The sequence below is a fragment of the Zonotrichia leucophrys genome, chromosome 20, assembly GCF_028769735.1.
Source record: "Zonotrichia leucophrys gambelii isolate GWCS_2022_RI chromosome 20, RI_Zleu_2.0, whole genome shotgun sequence".
NCBI classification, from domain to species: Eukaryota; Metazoa; Chordata; class Aves; order Passeriformes; family Passerellidae; genus Zonotrichia; species Zonotrichia leucophrys.
The window spans coordinates 7,777,962-7,794,861 of record NC_088189.1 but is presented as its reverse complement, the minus strand read 5'-3'; the positions used below and the strand labels follow the sequence as shown (position 1 = coordinate 7,794,861).

The window sequence follows — 16,900 nt, the reverse complement described above, 5'->3', positions numbered from 1 at the left end:
TGTTTTCCCCTCACAGAAATAGGCAACAGCCATCATTCTGTCTGTCACATCATGGCATTGTCTGGCTGTGACAGGATTTATGGGACACTTTACTGTTCTTGTTGTGGCACATGAATCACTGAGGTGGATTGTATGAACACTTTAGAAATGGTGTTTTGTCACTGGGGGGGGCTTTTAACCTTTCCCTTGCAGTAGAGGACATGGTACCCCTAAAATGTGGTATAAAGGTCCTCACCTTTTTCCCTGCCCCATGGAAAAACGAAACTTGGTGAGATTTTACAGGTTCAGCCTACACTAGCAAGACTGAGATCTGAGTCTGATGGACAGAGTATCCTGGTGTAAGTCTTGCATTACAAGGAGTGAAAAGCTGCTTACACAAGGAGTGACTGAGTGCTTTATCTTTAGTAGTGCAGCTGGCATAAGAAGTTTCTGCTCTTGTAGTTCTCCTCCTTTTTATTTCTTTTAGCTTGGCTTATTTTAGTGATTTGGTTTATAGCCCTGCTTTTCAGTCCATGGCAGTGATGGCAGGGGAATAGTTGAGGGTGGGAGGGAGGGGAGGAATTTCTGTTTTGAGGAGGAACAGTTGTAATAATCTGCACCCTGATTTAGATTGTGACACCCTGATTTAGAATGTGAAACAGGATGAGGTCATTGAGCCCCTTCTTAGTGTTACCCCTTTGTTTGCTTCAGTGGAATCTGTTCAGAAAGGTTCAGAGGTGATAACCTGGTGATTATCATAATTGCCAGGGGAAACCCAGGAGCAAAGTCCATGAGAGCATTGTCTCCAACACCTGATGCCCATCTTAGCACTTTTCTCAGAGTTTTTAGTTAATGAAAATATCTTGTTCTCCTCTCAATTTCTTTAATTATTTCTGTAGGAAACGGTGCAACATCCTGTGGCCTTTACCTCTCTCTAAAATGAGGTATAATTATGGGTGGCAGCAATAGCCTTGATGATCTCTAAAGATGGTAGGAAATGACAAGAGATAGTTTAATATTTTTATAGTTCCACAGAAAATTATGCTCATCAGGTTTATTCAATAAAATATTCTCACCAGACACTTTGTGCTATAATGACTTACAAATTACATGCTAATTGTGGTACAGCTCAGCCACTCCATCCTTGAGAGAAAGAAGTGGAACTCCTAGGATGAGTGAGGTATCCACAGGTGAGGATAACAGGTGGGGTTTTGTTTCAGCCCATCCTTTCAGTTTGGTGTAGAAAGACCAAATTGTTTGGAGCTGTGCTAACGGCAGGACGTGATGGCTGTGAGTGTGGCTCTGTGGTCTAAAGGCCTTTCTTGAGCATGTCTTGCATCCCTTAGCTCTCCTCAGTAATAAAGACTGAAAGTACTAAGGGGAGAGACTCCATCCTTAAGAGTGAGAGACACATTGTGGTGGTTGTTCTGGTGCACAGCTATTTAGTACATGCTCATTTCTGCCCACCTGGATTGGCCTTGCTGTTCCACGTGGTGAGGGTGTAAAACCAAGATCCTGGGTGTTCTTTGTTGTTGATCAGTATCCTTTTGCTCTGCCCAGCTGTGCAGTGTGTGCTGGAAGGTGAGTGATAGATGAGGAGGGAGAAGGATGCAGAAATCTCCTCCAGTGCCTGTGTGGAGCAGTGTGATTTTTGGTACAGCACTGGCACATCCATCGCATCTTTAGGCTTGGAGTCTCTACCTGACACCTCGAGGCCTGTCAGTCCTGCCTCATTAGTGTGAGAGAAGCTCATTTTAGCTTCACAGAAGCCCATCTTATTGCTGTCTTCTTCCATCAGCAAGGGGCATCTCAGCACATATTGCTGGCAGATTAGAAATGGCACCTGAGCGCTCATTTGGAGGTTAGCGACTGACAGCTTTGAAAGAGAGTCCAAGTGGGAAAGGGGCTGCTTGCTACTGTACTGCAGGCAGACTAGCACTGAAAGGGTGGCTGTGGTTTAAAAAAAAAGGACTGTGAAAAGGCACCTTAAAACTGTACTTGTCTTCTAATTCATATCTGCTTAATTTACTGGCACAAAATAATCTTCTCTGCTGAGAGGGGCTGTTGGAGCCGCCAGCGCTGTGTAATCGAGACCGCGGCTGCCTGGATCCAGCTCCTGTGATCGCCGTGCTCGGATCAGAATACAGAGCAGACCTGGCTTTTGTTTCTTGCTCTGGAGATTCAGAGTCCTGGCCTGTGGATGTTTTTCTGCTCAGGAATTTAGCACTGTTGAGCAGAGCAGCCAATGAGCCGGTGTGCAGTGTGGAGCGTGAGCAATGGTACAGGAGTGAGTGTGTTGTCTTTCTTGAGTGTTTTTTTTAGATAATTCAGTCAGTGTTCAGCTCTCTCACTAGCCAGACTCATCATTGTTCAGCTTTAGAGACCAGATTTGAGCCATTTGGCATGGATTTAGGGTGAGGGAAGTCACTCTCTGCACAAAATTAGATTTTTCTATTTACTGGCAAGAGCTCACATGCAGGCTTTGCCCAGTCATGCCTGTGCCTATGATTTTGAAAGCCTGGAGTAAATGACAGTCATGCATGTGTTGGAGTCATCAGGATCTGATGCTAAAGTGTCACATTGAGTGTAGCCAAAGCCGTTGATGTCACAACACAATGAAGAAGGCACTGCCTTCTAAACTTGTTCTTTTACTGGCAGACTGGATTTCTAAGAGGGAAGGAGAAGTATTCCACTACCAAAGCTTTCCTCTCTCTTTTAAGAGGAAGTGAGAATCAGCTGTCTAAGTCACTCCATCAGATTTCTATCCGGGGAGCATCCATTGCCCTCCTCCAGGGACAATTGCACAGGGCTCATTTTCCTTCTTACGCCTAAACCCCTCAACTCACCACGAGGTGTGAGGGCTTGGCTTGACAGAGCAGCAAAATTTGGCATCCTCAGTCAGCTTTGGTGCTGGTGCCTGGGTTCCTGGAGCACATGCACCTGAGGAGGCACGTCCTGCAGAGCATTGCGGGTGATGGCTCTAATGAGGAAATATTGCTCTGATGGTGTGCGCCCACCTGCCAGCTGCTGCGGAATAAATCAGAGCTGCTTCCTTTGTTTAAGAGCAAATCCTGAAGACAAACCCCAAAATGCAGAAGGTGACATGTGACACAGTTGTTTGGGCCTGTCAGCCCCCATGAGGATGGAGCACAGGCACATCTGGGGCCAGCTCAGAGGAGATTGCTCCGAGCTTGCTGCTGGGTGGCTCTTGGCAGTGTTTTGAAGAAGATGAGCTCTCTGGGCATGAGGGATGGAATGGAATGGAGGGATGGAATGGCCTCTTTCATTCTTCCTCTGGGCAGGTCTCTCTGGTGAAACTCATGTATACAGAAGAAGGATTGATGGTGGGTCAGCATTCCCATGGGAGTCTTTGGCTAAAAAACCCTGTCCTGGGTCTGCCCTGGCAGCACCCCTTAGAAACAGCTGGAAGAGCCTGGCTGGGCCCAGAAAAGCAGGATTTCCAGATGTGTTTTCTCATGTGTCAGTCAATCATGAAGATAGAAGCCTGATAGCTCTTTGAGTATGCTGGAGTCATGTTCTGCACTGCTGAACAGCACCCTCAGATGGCCAGTAAAAGAGCAGGTTTTGTTCCATTCTGACAAAGAACTTGTAAATCACGGATACATGGGTCTGTTCCATAGTCACACACTCTCACCCCTCAATGTAGAAATGTGATTTGTATGTTTAAATTAAAATTTTGACTTGCAGATCGACACACTTCATGACCAGCAAAGGCAAAACTTCTTCAAAACGGAATGAAATGTTTTGTGAATTTAAATGAATTATTAAAAATACTTCTTCTGTGAGAAATATATGGCTGATGTTTGGGGGAACAAAACAATTCTTAAGAAACCACAAATTCCATGAACATTTTGCCACTCCTGTGCTCTGAGAGAATCCTCACACCTTTCCTTTGTGTGGCTTTACAGGACATGGTGCGTCGAGGAGAGATCATAGACGATGACATGGAAGATGAATTCTATCTCCGTCGTCTGGATGCCGGGCTCTTTGTGCTGCAGCTCATCTGTTACATCATGGCAGAGATCTGTAATGCCAATGTTCCCCAGGTAAAGCTGCCTACAAGGCTGGCAGATCATCTTAATGTTTGCATTCATGGTGCAGACAAGGTTCTAAATCTTTGCAAATGCTGTGTTGAGTAATTGTTTCTCTAATTTCCTTTTCAGGAGGAAACCTCCTGTTTATTTCATTTGTTTCCATACAGCTCCATCAAGTTGCAGCAGATAGGGCATTAGTGGGGACAGAAGTTGATTGCTGTCACTAAATTCATATAATCAGTGTGAGCAAGGTCAGGGTTTGAAATGGAAGGGCCATGTTGATGCCACTGCTGAGAGAGCAGGGGGAAGGGATGTGCTCTTGGGAGGTCTCATAAAAGCACAGCTACAGCTTTTCTTGATGTGTGCAAAATGCTGCATCTCTGCTTCCTCTGTGAATACATTGGGGTTTGTGAATGCATTCTGTGGCTTCTTATTTCTGTGCCATGTGCCTTCCTGGGTGTTCCTGAGCAGATGCTGAGGGCTGCCAAGACTGAGTTGGTTTTTGTGGTGCTCAGGTCTCTGTTTATCCCTCAAAGTGGGAAAAAGTGGAGCTGTGCATGGACTCATGTTGAAAATCTCTTTCTTCTCTGTCCTGCTCTCCATCAGATTCGTCAGAGAGTCCACCAGATCCTGAACATGAGAGGCAGCTCCATTAAAATTGTTCGACACATCCTGAAGGGTGAGTAGAGATATTTTTGTGCAAGTGTCTCATGGCTACCAGGGACAGCTTGGTCATGGCTTTGCAGGCTGAGCCTTCACATGTAATTCTCCCTGGCTTCCTGAGCATCTCCAGGCAGCAGCTGAGCAGTGTTCTGAGATCCTGGCAGGGCTGGAATCACCCTGATTAGTGGTGTGCTTTGCTTTGCCTCCGAGTTTGGACACTTGCTGTAGCTGCTGTCAGAGAGCAGCACATCACTGCACGCTTCCATCAGCTCCAGCCTGGCTGGAATTCACTGCTGACATTAACGTGAGAGTAAATATTTAAGGGAAGTGCACATGCCTGCTAGAGGGAAGAATAGTGGAGTCTCATCTTTCATTAACATGGCCTTGCACTTTACCATCTGCACCATATTAGTACCCGTGGTGTATTTGTCTTGTTCTTAGTGTCAAATTAATAGGGATTATAGCATTAAAGTATCCTCCATAGCTTTAAAATGTAGCTGTTGTGATTTGCAATCCCAATTTTAAAGTACTGCTTGTTATTTTTAATGCTCGTGGTGAATTAGAGCAATGCCTATTTGAGCTGTAGCCCTCCTTTGCAGCCTGCTGTCCTTCAGCAGCAGCAGCCAGTGGAACTGGGGGAGAGAAGGGCAGGACTCAGCCTCTTCCCATGGCCCCTTGGAGCTGAGAGGCTTAGTGGGAGCAGCAGGGACCCAGAGCTGCCTGGAGAAGATGCTTCCTTATGGACTGTATCTGCTCCAAAGGGGCTGTGTTGTTTTCAGTGTGAGGAGAGGAGTCTATTTTTCTTCTGGAGGGAAGGGAAGCTTGACAGCATTTCTGGGATAGTGGGCTGTATTTCAGTGTTTCTGCTTTCTTGGGGAGCAACAATGTTCTCCTGGGCTTTTCTTGCCCCCACTTCAACAATGGCAGGTACACACAGCTTATTTCCTGCAAAACCTGTCGGTTTTCTCCCTTCTCATATGCAGGAAAAAAGGAATCAGAGGGCTGGCTTCTATGACAAAATCAAGAGTGATTTTCTGACAGTGTGAAATTACCTGCAGCTATAGGCAATCTCTTTGGCCCTTGTCTTTAACAATGAAGTGCAAGTTAATGCCTGCTGCTGAGCAGGGGAGCTGCATAGGATGTCTTTTCTGATTTTAATTCTGATACTTGAAAATTCCTGCCTCTAAACTGCCCCTTTCCAACGTGGACTATGGCCACATCCCTGTTCAGATTCCCACACTTGCCCTGGGCCGTGTGTCCCTGGGGGAGTTGTCTGCACACCCTGCTGGATTTGCACATCTCACGGTCACGGCTCTGGGGTGTTGACTTACATACCAAGCTGAATTGGAGGGCAGCTGCATTAAAATTTCATCTGATTCTTTCTTTTCCAGACAGTGACTTGCATTGTGAAACTTTCTCTGTGCTTATGTCGGGTGTTGCAAGCTCAGGGTCGTGCTGGGTTGGAGCTCTCAGCAGCAGCACGTTCCCTGCCTGAAGGGGCATGTTGGCTTGCTAATAATGCAGGGATGGGTACAGAGTTTGGGCTCTGACTGCAGCTCTCCCCAACTCTTAAACTTGCTAGTTTTAGAGACTTTTAAAGACAATAATCATAACCTCAGTGATAAATTTCTTAGAAGATAAATTTCTTGTGAAGTCCTGCAGTGGGACCTGGGAGGCAGCACTGGGCTCAGCTGCAGTCTGGGCTCTGAAATCTGAGCATTTCAGTAGTTACACACCTGTGTCCACATGCACAGTCAGCACAGATTCACCAGCCTGGAACAGCAGCAGCACCAGGGACATGCACCTGTTCTCTGAAGGAGTCACTTCCCTGGACAGCTTCCCTGGGGAGCCAAGGGACTGGAGCAGGGATTTGGGTGTGGAGCCTGCAGTGGGATGCTGCTGGGATGCTGGGCTAGCAAGGGGCTTCCAAAACTTCATTGGACTCAACTACACAAGACTATTGCAAGTGACTGAGAGATCAGGAGCTTGAGCCTTGGCTGGAAAATGTTTCCAGGCTACTTCCCAACTTGCTCTCAGGACAGATGAGGACTGGTTTATTTTTACTTTTCGTTCAGTGTTTTGCTCTTGTTCAGTTTTTATTTTCTATTTTTGCATACTAATTAGATGCTCAGTTTTTAGTTTGATTTTTATGGCCTACATATTCTCCATGTTTCTCTGGCAACCTGACAGCTGATGGATCCCTTGGGGTGGCTCAGAATTACTTACGATGCAAGCAAGGAAGCGAGACTGTTTTCTTATGGTGGAGCTTTCAAGGGGGAGGAGTGGGCAGGGAATAACGAGAGGCTCATTAATGCATTTCTGCAGGCTGACCAGTCCTCCCACACTTCCTTTTTCTGGAAGATCAAGCATTTCTTGCAACAGGACAGTTAGTTTATGCTTTGGAAGAAAACAACTGAGTGGTGTGTACCTTGGCTAGGGAGGTGTTTTGGGGATGGAGGCTGGATTGGGGATGGCAGCAGTGTCTGTATCTTGGGGTGGTGCCTGATCTCCATCTGTCATTGGGAATGGAGTGAGGCACAGGCTTCTCTGAAGTGATACTTGGCTCTAGAATGGCAAATCTCCCTGTTCCTCACTGATCCAGAGGGACTTGCCATTGATCCTGGCTACCTCAGGAGCTCTGTCAGAGCTGCTCCTGCTGAGTCCCCCCCTCACACCTGGTGTCAGGTGAGCAGGCACACTGGGAGCTGGGCATGTGGAATGTCTGCTGCACATTCCAGCCCAAACCTGTTAGCACAGGTAAACACAAAGGAAGGGTCAGTGTGCTCTGAGGATGGAGCTCAGTCTGGCTCACGGTGCCTCCATCTGTGCAGGCTCCAGAGCTTCCAATATCCATTACAAGCCTCAGTATTTCCCAATTGATTTTTACTGTTCTGTAACCATTGTATTTTGTCTAATGAAGCAGAAACCAATCTTGGGCCCTTTCCCTTTGTGTAGCTACAGCAGTGTGTAAGCTCTGGTTAACTGTTGGCAGGAGCAGCTTACATTTGATTTTTTTTAGCAGTCTCAGTGAAGTGGTGGAATTTTAAATAAAAAAGTAAATACATAAAATCTCAGTTGGAGATTTACTTTTTTAAGCCTGGTTCTGGGGGTTTTATCTGGTGTCTTCAAGCTGCTAATGCTTCAAATGAGCATTAGCAGCTGTCATAACCCAGTAAACATTCTGCCTTAGATTAACAGGGGTTTTAGTCTTACAAAGCCTAGATGTTTAGAAGGAGAAATGCTGAGCTTTTGGACAAGATAAGAAGAATTTGTGTCTTGTTTTTGTTTGGGTGATCTCCCAGTACAAAGGAAGGGCAGTGCCATTAGTGGCCCTCAGTGGCTCCCTGCTCCAGCCCTAGTCCAGGCAGTCTGGCCGTCCTTACAGCTGGGGGCAGAGCTGCTGGATGTGCCAGGCTTGGAAACCATGGCTGTCCCTCACCTGGGCTTGGAGAGGCCACTGCAGGTGGGAAGTGTTGCCCTTGGGCTGCAATAAACTCCAGCACTTACATCCACTGCCATGTTCCAGAGGCACTTACCCTGATGGAGCATGGAAGGGGCTGCTCCTCCAGGAGCCCCAGTACTCAGGCTCTGGTACTGCCTGAGGGGACAGGGGAGCCTGAGCTAAGAAGGGGACCCCATCCCTGTGCACTGGGATCATCTCCTGCCTGAGTTTGGATCCCCAGCCCAGCCCAGAGCCCTCACAGCACGGCAGGGCTGAGCTGCCTCCCAGCAATCAGTCCATGCACAGGATACAGGGAATCCCTCCTTGCAGGAGCTTTCTGCTGCTTTTGAGAGCTGTGCAGAGCAGCTCATACACTGAGAGAAGATGCCCTGATCTGGTCCCTTTGCAGGGACAGTGGGTAGCTCAGGTTCACCTGCAGCAAACCACAGCATTACCACCTGCTCATGTTACAGGTACTGGAGAAATTTATAAATATTAAAGATATTTTCCCAGAGGCTTGGTAAAGAACTCTACTGCTTTTACATGGAGAGAGTGTGTGTACACACAGGAGGGAAGACTCCCACATCAGCTAACTTCTGCCTGTCCTCACTGCTTTCAGTGCTCCTGTAACAAAGGCTTTGATGGAGCTCAGAGCGTGTAGCTGTGCTAAATGTATAAATATTAAAGCAAACTTTCTGCAGCAACTTACCATTCAGTGCTGAATACAAGCTGTTCTGTTTGTTTGGAAGAAGGGAAAGAATGCAAGCAGGCGGAGGCAGGGAAGTGCTGTCTTAACCATCAGCCTGCTCCTGATTCCTCAGATTTGTTCAGCTCCTTGCTTCTGCAGCTCAGAACCTGCTTTTCATATTTTCTTTTTAAACCATCTTTGAAAATGCAGGTTCTGGTTGCAGGAAGGAGGGAGCTGGTAGGGGATGAGAGCTGCCAGCTCCAAATGAATATCAGGGAGGAGAGCTACAGAGGGAATGTTTAGTTCTGTGCTGTTTGGCCATGTACATGGATGGGCATGACTGTGGTCAGGGTCTGGTGTCCTCTGCCTGATGACAAGTAGTTTAGTTTGTAGTTAAGTCTCAACTGGTGGCTTTTCTTCTGTGTGGTTAAAAGCACTGGGTAGATGGAGGAATTGGGGTCTCCTGGGCAAAAATCCTCATTCAGGATGCTTGGACAGCCAGCATGGTAAACCCAGGGCTGGGAATGATTGACAGTTGTCACAGACCCTGCCTGACCTTCCCTGATGACACCCAGTGTCCAAAGGGACCTGGGAAGCTGGTGATTTGCAGTGATTTATGGTACTGTTGGCATTTCTTGGGCATAATGCCATGACTCCCATGCCAAGGAATGGGTGCTCCTGGATGCTGCTGTCTGCTTGGGCCAGAGCAGGGAGTTCTCTGTGTCTGTCTGCCACAGAAGCTTTAATGAGTGTCAGCAGGTGTTTGTTATGCAAAGCTTTAACCCTGGGGATGGGCAGGAAAACCATCAATGCTCCTTGCATTAATTCCCGTGTGGCTGTTTGCAGTAGTGTGGGTGTAGATTCCTCTGTGGTGTGTGCAGGAGTTGTGGCCCTTTGTTTGTTGCTGTGGCACTCAAAGCCTGTGTCCCTGTGCTCTCTCTCTCCCTGCAGAGTATGCGGAGAACATCGGGGACGGGAAGAACCAGGAGTTCAGGGAGAGCGAGCAGAAACGGATCCTGGATCTGCTGGAGAATTTCTGAGGCCCTGGGAGACACCTCTGTGTCTGCCCACAAGGACCTGGCGCCAGTGCTCCCTCCTCCTGCCCCTCCTCCAGCCTCTCTTGCACGATCAAAGTGATGTTTCTATGAAACTGCTTCTAAATGGGATTTGGGAGATATTAAAGATAGTTTGCTTTTTTTTTTTAGTTGCTGGTTTGTTATTTGAGCAGTGTTCTGTGAGTGTGGCTGCAGCTGCATATCCAGCACAAAGCCAGCATGAGGTTCTCATCTTTTTTATCTTTTTCCCCCTAAATCAAACTGCCAAGGATCAGTGTGAAACAATACAAATGTATGTGTGGCAGGGAGGGCAGAGAGGAAGCCTGCCTGGCTCGATAGACTGTTGGCAGGTTATTCCAGCCTGATCCATTAATGAAAATGTACAACCCTTGCTCTGATGGGAACCAGGGAGGCTGAGGTGGTGGTGTGTGTCCAGTTCATCCCTTCTTCAGTGGCACTGAGATCCAGGAATTTGCCACATCAGCCATTCCTGGTACATCTTCCCAAAGGTGAGTGGGAATTGAAAGTAGGTTCTGGCACAGGCTGGTCACTGTTCCCTCCTAAAGAGGGAATGAGTCCATTGGGGTTTTACCCAGAAACTAAGAGTGAGGGGAGGTAAGCAGTGACATGCCCAAATTCCATTGCCTTGCTTTCACTGTCAGTTTTTGCTCTTGGCTGTGCTTGTTCAGTAGAAAAGCAGTGTTGTGGTTCCTGGACAGGGAGCTTGGCTCTTGGAGCAGCAGCAAGTCCCTGAGAGCAGAGGGATGGCCCTGCCTGCCCCAGGGAAAGGAGCCACAGCTCATTCTCATCAGCCACAGTGTGGTTTTGGGTGTCATTGTGCCAGACTCAGTGCTTCCCTGAGCCGGGACTCCCAGCTGGGATGGGAAGTAGCAGAGGATATTTTCCTGCATCCTCTTTTCTGCTGCTGAAGTTAATGACTGTCATCACAAGCCATCGTGGCTCCCGCAAGCTGGGCCGTGCCTAATTTAGAGAGATTTGCATGCTGGCAGCATTCATTTTTTATCTCCAAGAAAAATGCATTGTCAGGCAAGCTTAAAGGCTTCCTTCAATCCTCACTGCACAGGCACTGCTGGCCTGGTGCTATTGAACACTGGTGTTCAGGGCATCAGCATGGAAGTCGTGGCTTCAGCAGCCACAAAAAGCTGCAAAAATATATTTCTTTTGTGCAGAACTTGTCAAATTCCTCATTTCTTTCTTCTGTTTTCAATCTGCTTCCTTAGAGGTGTTTTTTCCTTTAGCTTTCAGATGTGTTTAGGTTTTTACTTGATTCTGGGAATCATTCCCTTTCCTCACCAGTGGAGTTGTGGTCAGAGCTGGTCTCTGTTTTCTCCTGGAAGATAACTGGCTGTGCCCTCACACTGTGCTTGTGTTGGAGGAGCTGAGGAGAAAGGGAGGGATCTCAGAAAGTTTGAGGCAGGGCAGAAAGGGGACTTAGTGAATGTGGAACAGCTTCAGGTGAGAAGTGGGGCTGTGTATCTCGGGGAGAAAAGGGCAGGGAAGGTCTTGAGAAAACTTCAGTGAACTGCCTAAGGACAAGGTAAGTTTATAAATCTGAGTGCCCATTTTAAACCTGGTTTTGCTGTTTGCTGCATGTGTGTATGTACTTGTGATCATTTCCATGCACAGCTGGTGAGCTGCTGTGGGTATGCAGTGCATGATCCCTGCTCTGAGTTGGCTCCTCTCAGATGGGGAAAACCTCCTGCAGCATCTGCTGGGAGTGAAATGTTGGTCACTGCCACGGGGGGTTGTGCCAGTGAGCTCACATTGGAAGCTCTTGCAGAAAGGACAGGGGCTGGAGGAACCAAAAGCGTGGTGCTGTGGTGTGTGGGTTCCCTGGGGAGCAGGAAAGGGTCCTGGCACTGCTCCAGCTGCCAGCAGTCAGTGCTGTCCTGGATCAGGAGAGGAAACAGGCACAGCCTGTGGTGGGGCCTGGGCTCAGCAACGTCCTGTGAGGTGAGGTGGTGTTCCCTCTGTGGGGCTGGGGACAAGGTGCCACCCCTGTTCTGTCCCTCACAGTTCTCAGGGCTGTGGTGCTGCCCCTGGGGAACAGGAGTGCCTTGCCATGAGTATTGTGTTCCCCAGCTGAAAGAAGAATTTGTGGGATTAGGGAATGGCAGTGTGCTCATCCCACCTAGCCCAGCCACTGTCCCTGTGATGGATGAGGGTGCTCCAGATGTTGCTGCAGAATTTGTGCAGAGATAGTTCCTGCAAATCAGGCTTTTACAAGGTGGATGACGAATTATTCTCTTCTAATTTCCAAGCTCTTTCAGAGGGAGGAACCCTACTGCTCCAAAGGAGCCCACTTGATTTTGATCCTGTAATCACTGCAGGCCCTGCCATGCACCCACACTGGCCCCACACCCCACTGCTGGGAAAGACTGGATCCTCTGCCTTGGTCCTTGGGAGAGGCTGGGGGCCCACCTGGGCACACTGTTATTAATTAAAGTAATTATTCAGCTTAATGTGCTACTCCTAGCCAGCTCATTTGTGCTGTCATATTGAGCAGCACAGAAAAGCCTAAGAGGTGTGAGGATGGGCACCCCGAGTCTTGGCAGTTGTGGAGAATGACGTTATTGTAATTGAGGGAGGATTAAAAGGTGGAGCTAATAACAGATTTCCTTGAGGAAGCAGTCATAGGCTGCAGACAGGGGGATTTGTGCCCTGCTTTAACCCTGCTGGTTCTGTAGCCGTGGAACAGCAGCATCACTGTTGGCTTTCGAGCTAAATGTGGGTTTTGGGAGAGGGTGCAGGACTGGCACAACCCACAGGTAGCACCTGTGGGACTCTGGGCTGCTGGGAGTGATGGCAGGGAGTGGTGACAGGAGCCTGGTGGCCTTGGCTCCTCTGTGAGCCCTCATTGTGCTGAGCCACACTCCCCTGCCCCCTCTGCTCTCAGAGTACCAGGCCAGCCTCGGCACAGGGCAGCAAAACATGCAGGGACAGAGACCCCTCCCCCTTGTACCCCTCCCTGGGCTGTGCTTTCTCATCTCTGATTGTAAACAGATTTGACTAAAGAGGTAAATGAGAAGGTAATTAGAGGGAACATGATGGATGGGGCACTCTGGTGATGGGAAGGAGGAATCTTGCCCTCCAGGAGAAAGGAGCTGGCAGAGTGTTGTTCAGCGTGGTGCTTCACACCTGCCTCTGCAGCAGGATCCTGGGGTGCAGTGGGGGGAGCTCCGAGCCCTGGGGATCCCCCAGGCTGACACCAGCTGTGGGCAGTGGCTGCTGCAGGCAGGGATGAGCCTGTCACCCCAACATCTGGACTGTGATCAGGGCTCTGCAGCCCTCGGTACCAGTGCACAACACTGCTGAGCACCAGAGCAGGATTTAAAAGAAGGAAAGCAGCAAAGGATGAGGGAGATGCTGTCCTCGGTCTGTGGATTCCTTTGCTCCATGGAGGTGCTTGCCCTGGTGGGGTTTGGTTGGGCTGAGGCCAGGCAGGGCTTGGCTGGGGCTGGGGAAATCCTGGTGCAAGTCCTGGGGAAGGGGGAGGGAGAGGGATGGTGACACCATCCATGCAGTGGGAGCCCCAGTGCTGGCAGTGTCAGGGAGGGTGGGAGCACTGGATTCCTCCTGCTGGGAGTGGCAGGAGCTGATGGCATTTCCCCCTGGCCACGGGAGAGAGGCACCAACCATCCTCACTGTGTGTCCAAATCCATCTTCAGCTGCGCTCCCGGCTGAGCCTCCCTAAACGGGGAGAAATGAGTGTAAATCATGTCTGAGGAACATCTCCTGATATCCCAGTGGAGGGACTGAGGCTGTGCTAAATACAGTGAGAGGCTGGCAGCACTGGGAGCAAACCATCAGCTGCGAAATAAGTCACTTACACTATTGATTTTGTAAAATATTTTTTTTCTTTTAAGGCCTTGCTCTCAGGGAAAGCTTTTCTCTTGGGGCAGGAAATTGTTTGGAGGCGGAAGGGCTGGTTGCTTTGTGGTATTTTTTGTTTGGTTTTTTTACATTTAATTTTTTTGGTGCTTAATTGTTTGGAAAGAGGGAACTGTTCCACAATGATGGACACCTGTGATATTGCTCCTCTCCATCAGGAACCTGGCGGTGGGTTCTGCAGAGGAAGGAGTTAATGGCCTGGAAACGGGCTTGAGTTCTCTGAAGAAATAATTCTTTTCAAGTCATTTTCTTCTGAATTTTATGCTTTGGAGGCTTCCCTGTGCAGGGGCTGCTCTGGGCAGAGGCCTTTGAGTCCCAAAGCCCCCATGTGCTGGGGGTGTGGGGTTCCTGCTGCTTTTCCCACATTGTGCTGGGACTCCCAGGGCTCCCCAGCGTGGGGAGCCAGAGACACAGGGCTGTGACCATCCCAAAACAGGCAGGGGGACAAAAACACCGCGTGTCCCTGCCCAGAAATGCTCCCATTGCTCTCCCAGCCAGGTCGTGCCACTGGGCAGGGCTGTGCCCCAGAACCCCTCTCCTGCTGGGTCTGTTATTTTTGATGCTGTCGTGGTGTGGGTGGGTGGGTTGTGTTTGCTCACCTGAGCTCCCACTCGCTGCCTCCCTGGCTGCTCCCTCCCTGCTCCAGGGGATCCAACAGGCTCTGCCTCCATGGCTGGCTGTGCCCAGGATGATTTGTGCAGGAGCAGGCTCTAATGCTGCCTGGCGGGAGCGTTGTTTTCCTGCAGCGCACGCAGACCTTTGCAAATAATCTAATAATGCAGGAATGTCAAACTTCAGCTGTGGAAGGAAATCCTTTTATACAGGAATTGTCAAGTCCCTAAACAAGTATCAGAAATGAGCTCGGTATCAATGTGGAGGGTGTTTATTCTGCCCGTCAGAGAGATGAACAACCCAATTCACTCTCCCAGGCAGACGCAAATTCCAGCGTTGGCTCCTGGACGTCAGGAGAGCTCAGTGCTGAGCCTTGGGGTGCCCTGCATGAACCTTTAAAGAGGTGAATTTCAAAATAATGCATGAGGCACACCCCAGTGCTTCAGCAGCTCTGGGGTTTGGGTTTGAGGGTTTTTTCCTTCCCTTTGCTGGGCAGCTTTTGCTGTCAAAACAGAACATGTAGTGTTGGCATTGGAATGAGCATGAGCAGCACTTGGGATCCAGCAGGAAGGATGTTCTTGCTTTCATTCTGCGTGTCCTTGGGCAACTCCAGGTTAGAGCTGTGTCCCCAGGGATGTTCTTTGTGCCCTTCAGGGTCTGTGTGTCCCCCTGAGGCTGATGGCCTGTGAGGTGCTGCCAATCTGGCTGACCCCCATCCCCTTCCAACCCCATCCAGCTCTTCTGAACTCCACTGCACCCTCCAGCTTTGCAGGCTGCCTTTTCCTGATGGACACGTGTCCCAGGGAATTCACATGCAAACCTCACAGGCACACAAGCCGTGCCCACGGTGGATGTGGTGCCTCTGGGATCTCTGTGGTTTCACTGCATGGCACTGCCGGCTGCTTTCCTCCATCTGGCGAGTGCCCCCCCGAGCAGCACTGAGCAGTGGGCAGAACCCGGCACTGGCAGAGATGAGGAGTGTTTCATCCTCGAGAGCGAGTCCCTGGGCCCGTTCTGCTGAAAGAGAAGCCCTGTGAGGGCGGTGCCGGCTGTTCGGAGCAATAACGAGAGTGCAGATAAGGGACCCGCTCCGCAGCGGGCTCTGCTCCCGCCTCCGTGTGCGAGTGACCTCCCCCCGCATCCCTGTCACACCACAGGGGCTGCAGCAGCAGCACCTGCCCGAGGCCTCAGTGGATTACCATTGAGGAGGAGAACCAAACCCTCACAGCGAGCTTCAGACTCAGGCACTGGCACTTCCCTGCCGGCTGGGTCCTGCAGAGCCCCAGTGCCTGTTTTTCATCCACTGTGATGGCAGAAAATCTGGTGGAAATGGGTCTTAATTCAGGCTCTGCCTCTGGAGGTGTTCCTGGCTCCAGGAGGAATTTATGCTCTTTGCTTCCTCCTGACATGATTTAAATATCTCAGGTGGTGCACGGGCAGGTTTCAGCCCTCGAGGTGCAGCTGCATGGCCTCAGCCTCCCGTGGGGATGTGCTGCCCTCGTGTTGGGGTGCAGGAGCTGGGATGGAGCCAGGAACCCCTGTCCATGCCTGGAATGTGCAGTCACCACTGGGTGACATCTGCAGCTCTGCTCTGGCTGCACCTGTGGGTGGGTGCTTCACAAAATGGGGTGCCAAGTCTGGGGGAGCAGAGTTTGTAGCTGCCACCTCAGTGTGGGCCTGGTTTTATTCCCTTGCTGGCCAGTGGCAGAGGATGGACCCTGGGCCAGACAGCAGCCACGAGACCGGGGCAGTCACCCAAAATGTGGAGCACACGAGTGCTTGGTCCTTGCTGCTTCTTCTGTCGCACTTGACTCTGTGCACGAACTCCATCTTTCAGTACATGAACTCTTTGAGTGCAAGAACCCCCTATTTCAGGGCTTCACAAACCCCATCTTTTGGCACATGAATCCCCCAGTTTCAGTGCATGGTTTTTGCCTTCGCACATGCCTCTGGGAGATCTGATGCTTTTGCTTTGCCAGGATCCAGCCCAGAGCTGCTCCCTGACTGAGCTGTGTTGGCTCAGCAGCTCCAGGCAGCTTCACCTCAGGACACCTGAAGTCCTTTGCCACTGGTGCTGTTGCCATCCCAGAGTGAGACCCTCTGATCCCAACCAGCCATGGAAACTTGTAAAAGCAGCTGGGCATAGCTGTGGTGCCCATTTGTCTGTCACTGCTGCTCCCTCCTTCCCTCAGCTTTTAACTCCAGAGGGAGTAATGAACTTGGGCAGAGATCAATGCTCTGCTCTGAGCCAGGCTTTATTCTGACATGCAGCAAATGCTGCAGCAGGTACAACTTTTTTTTTTTTTTTTTTTTTTTTTTTTAATTATTGATTAGTAAAGCAGGTATGAGGCAGCACAGCTCCCTGGCCAGGGAGCTGCCTTGCTGGAGGGGAATGGGAAGAATCCCCCCACTCTTTCTGGAGCCCTGCCAAGGGAAGGCTGAGGAAATACAGTCAGTATTTTCAAATCCAATTTAAAGCATCTCTTTGCAGCCA

The 16,900-nt window shown here is 49.8% G+C and overlaps 1 protein-coding gene across 1 annotated transcript in view; it reads left to right on the top strand.

Annotated features, from left to right (window-relative positions):
* CTNNBL1 (catenin beta like 1) overlaps nucleotides 1-10,024 on the top strand; it is a 47,263-nt gene extending 37,239 nt beyond the window's left edge. The window contains exons 14-16 of the mRNA XM_064730184.1: nucleotides 3,909-4,046; nucleotides 4,641-4,713; nucleotides 9,779-10,024. Of these exons, the coding sequence (XP_064586254.1) occupies nucleotides 3,909-4,046; nucleotides 4,641-4,713; nucleotides 9,779-9,867 (300 nt within the window). The 3' untranslated portion in view covers nucleotides 9,868-10,024. The remainder of the gene's footprint in view (nucleotides 1-3,908; nucleotides 4,047-4,640; nucleotides 4,714-9,778) is intronic.
* Nucleotides 10,025-16,900: the final 6,876 nt, after the last annotated feature.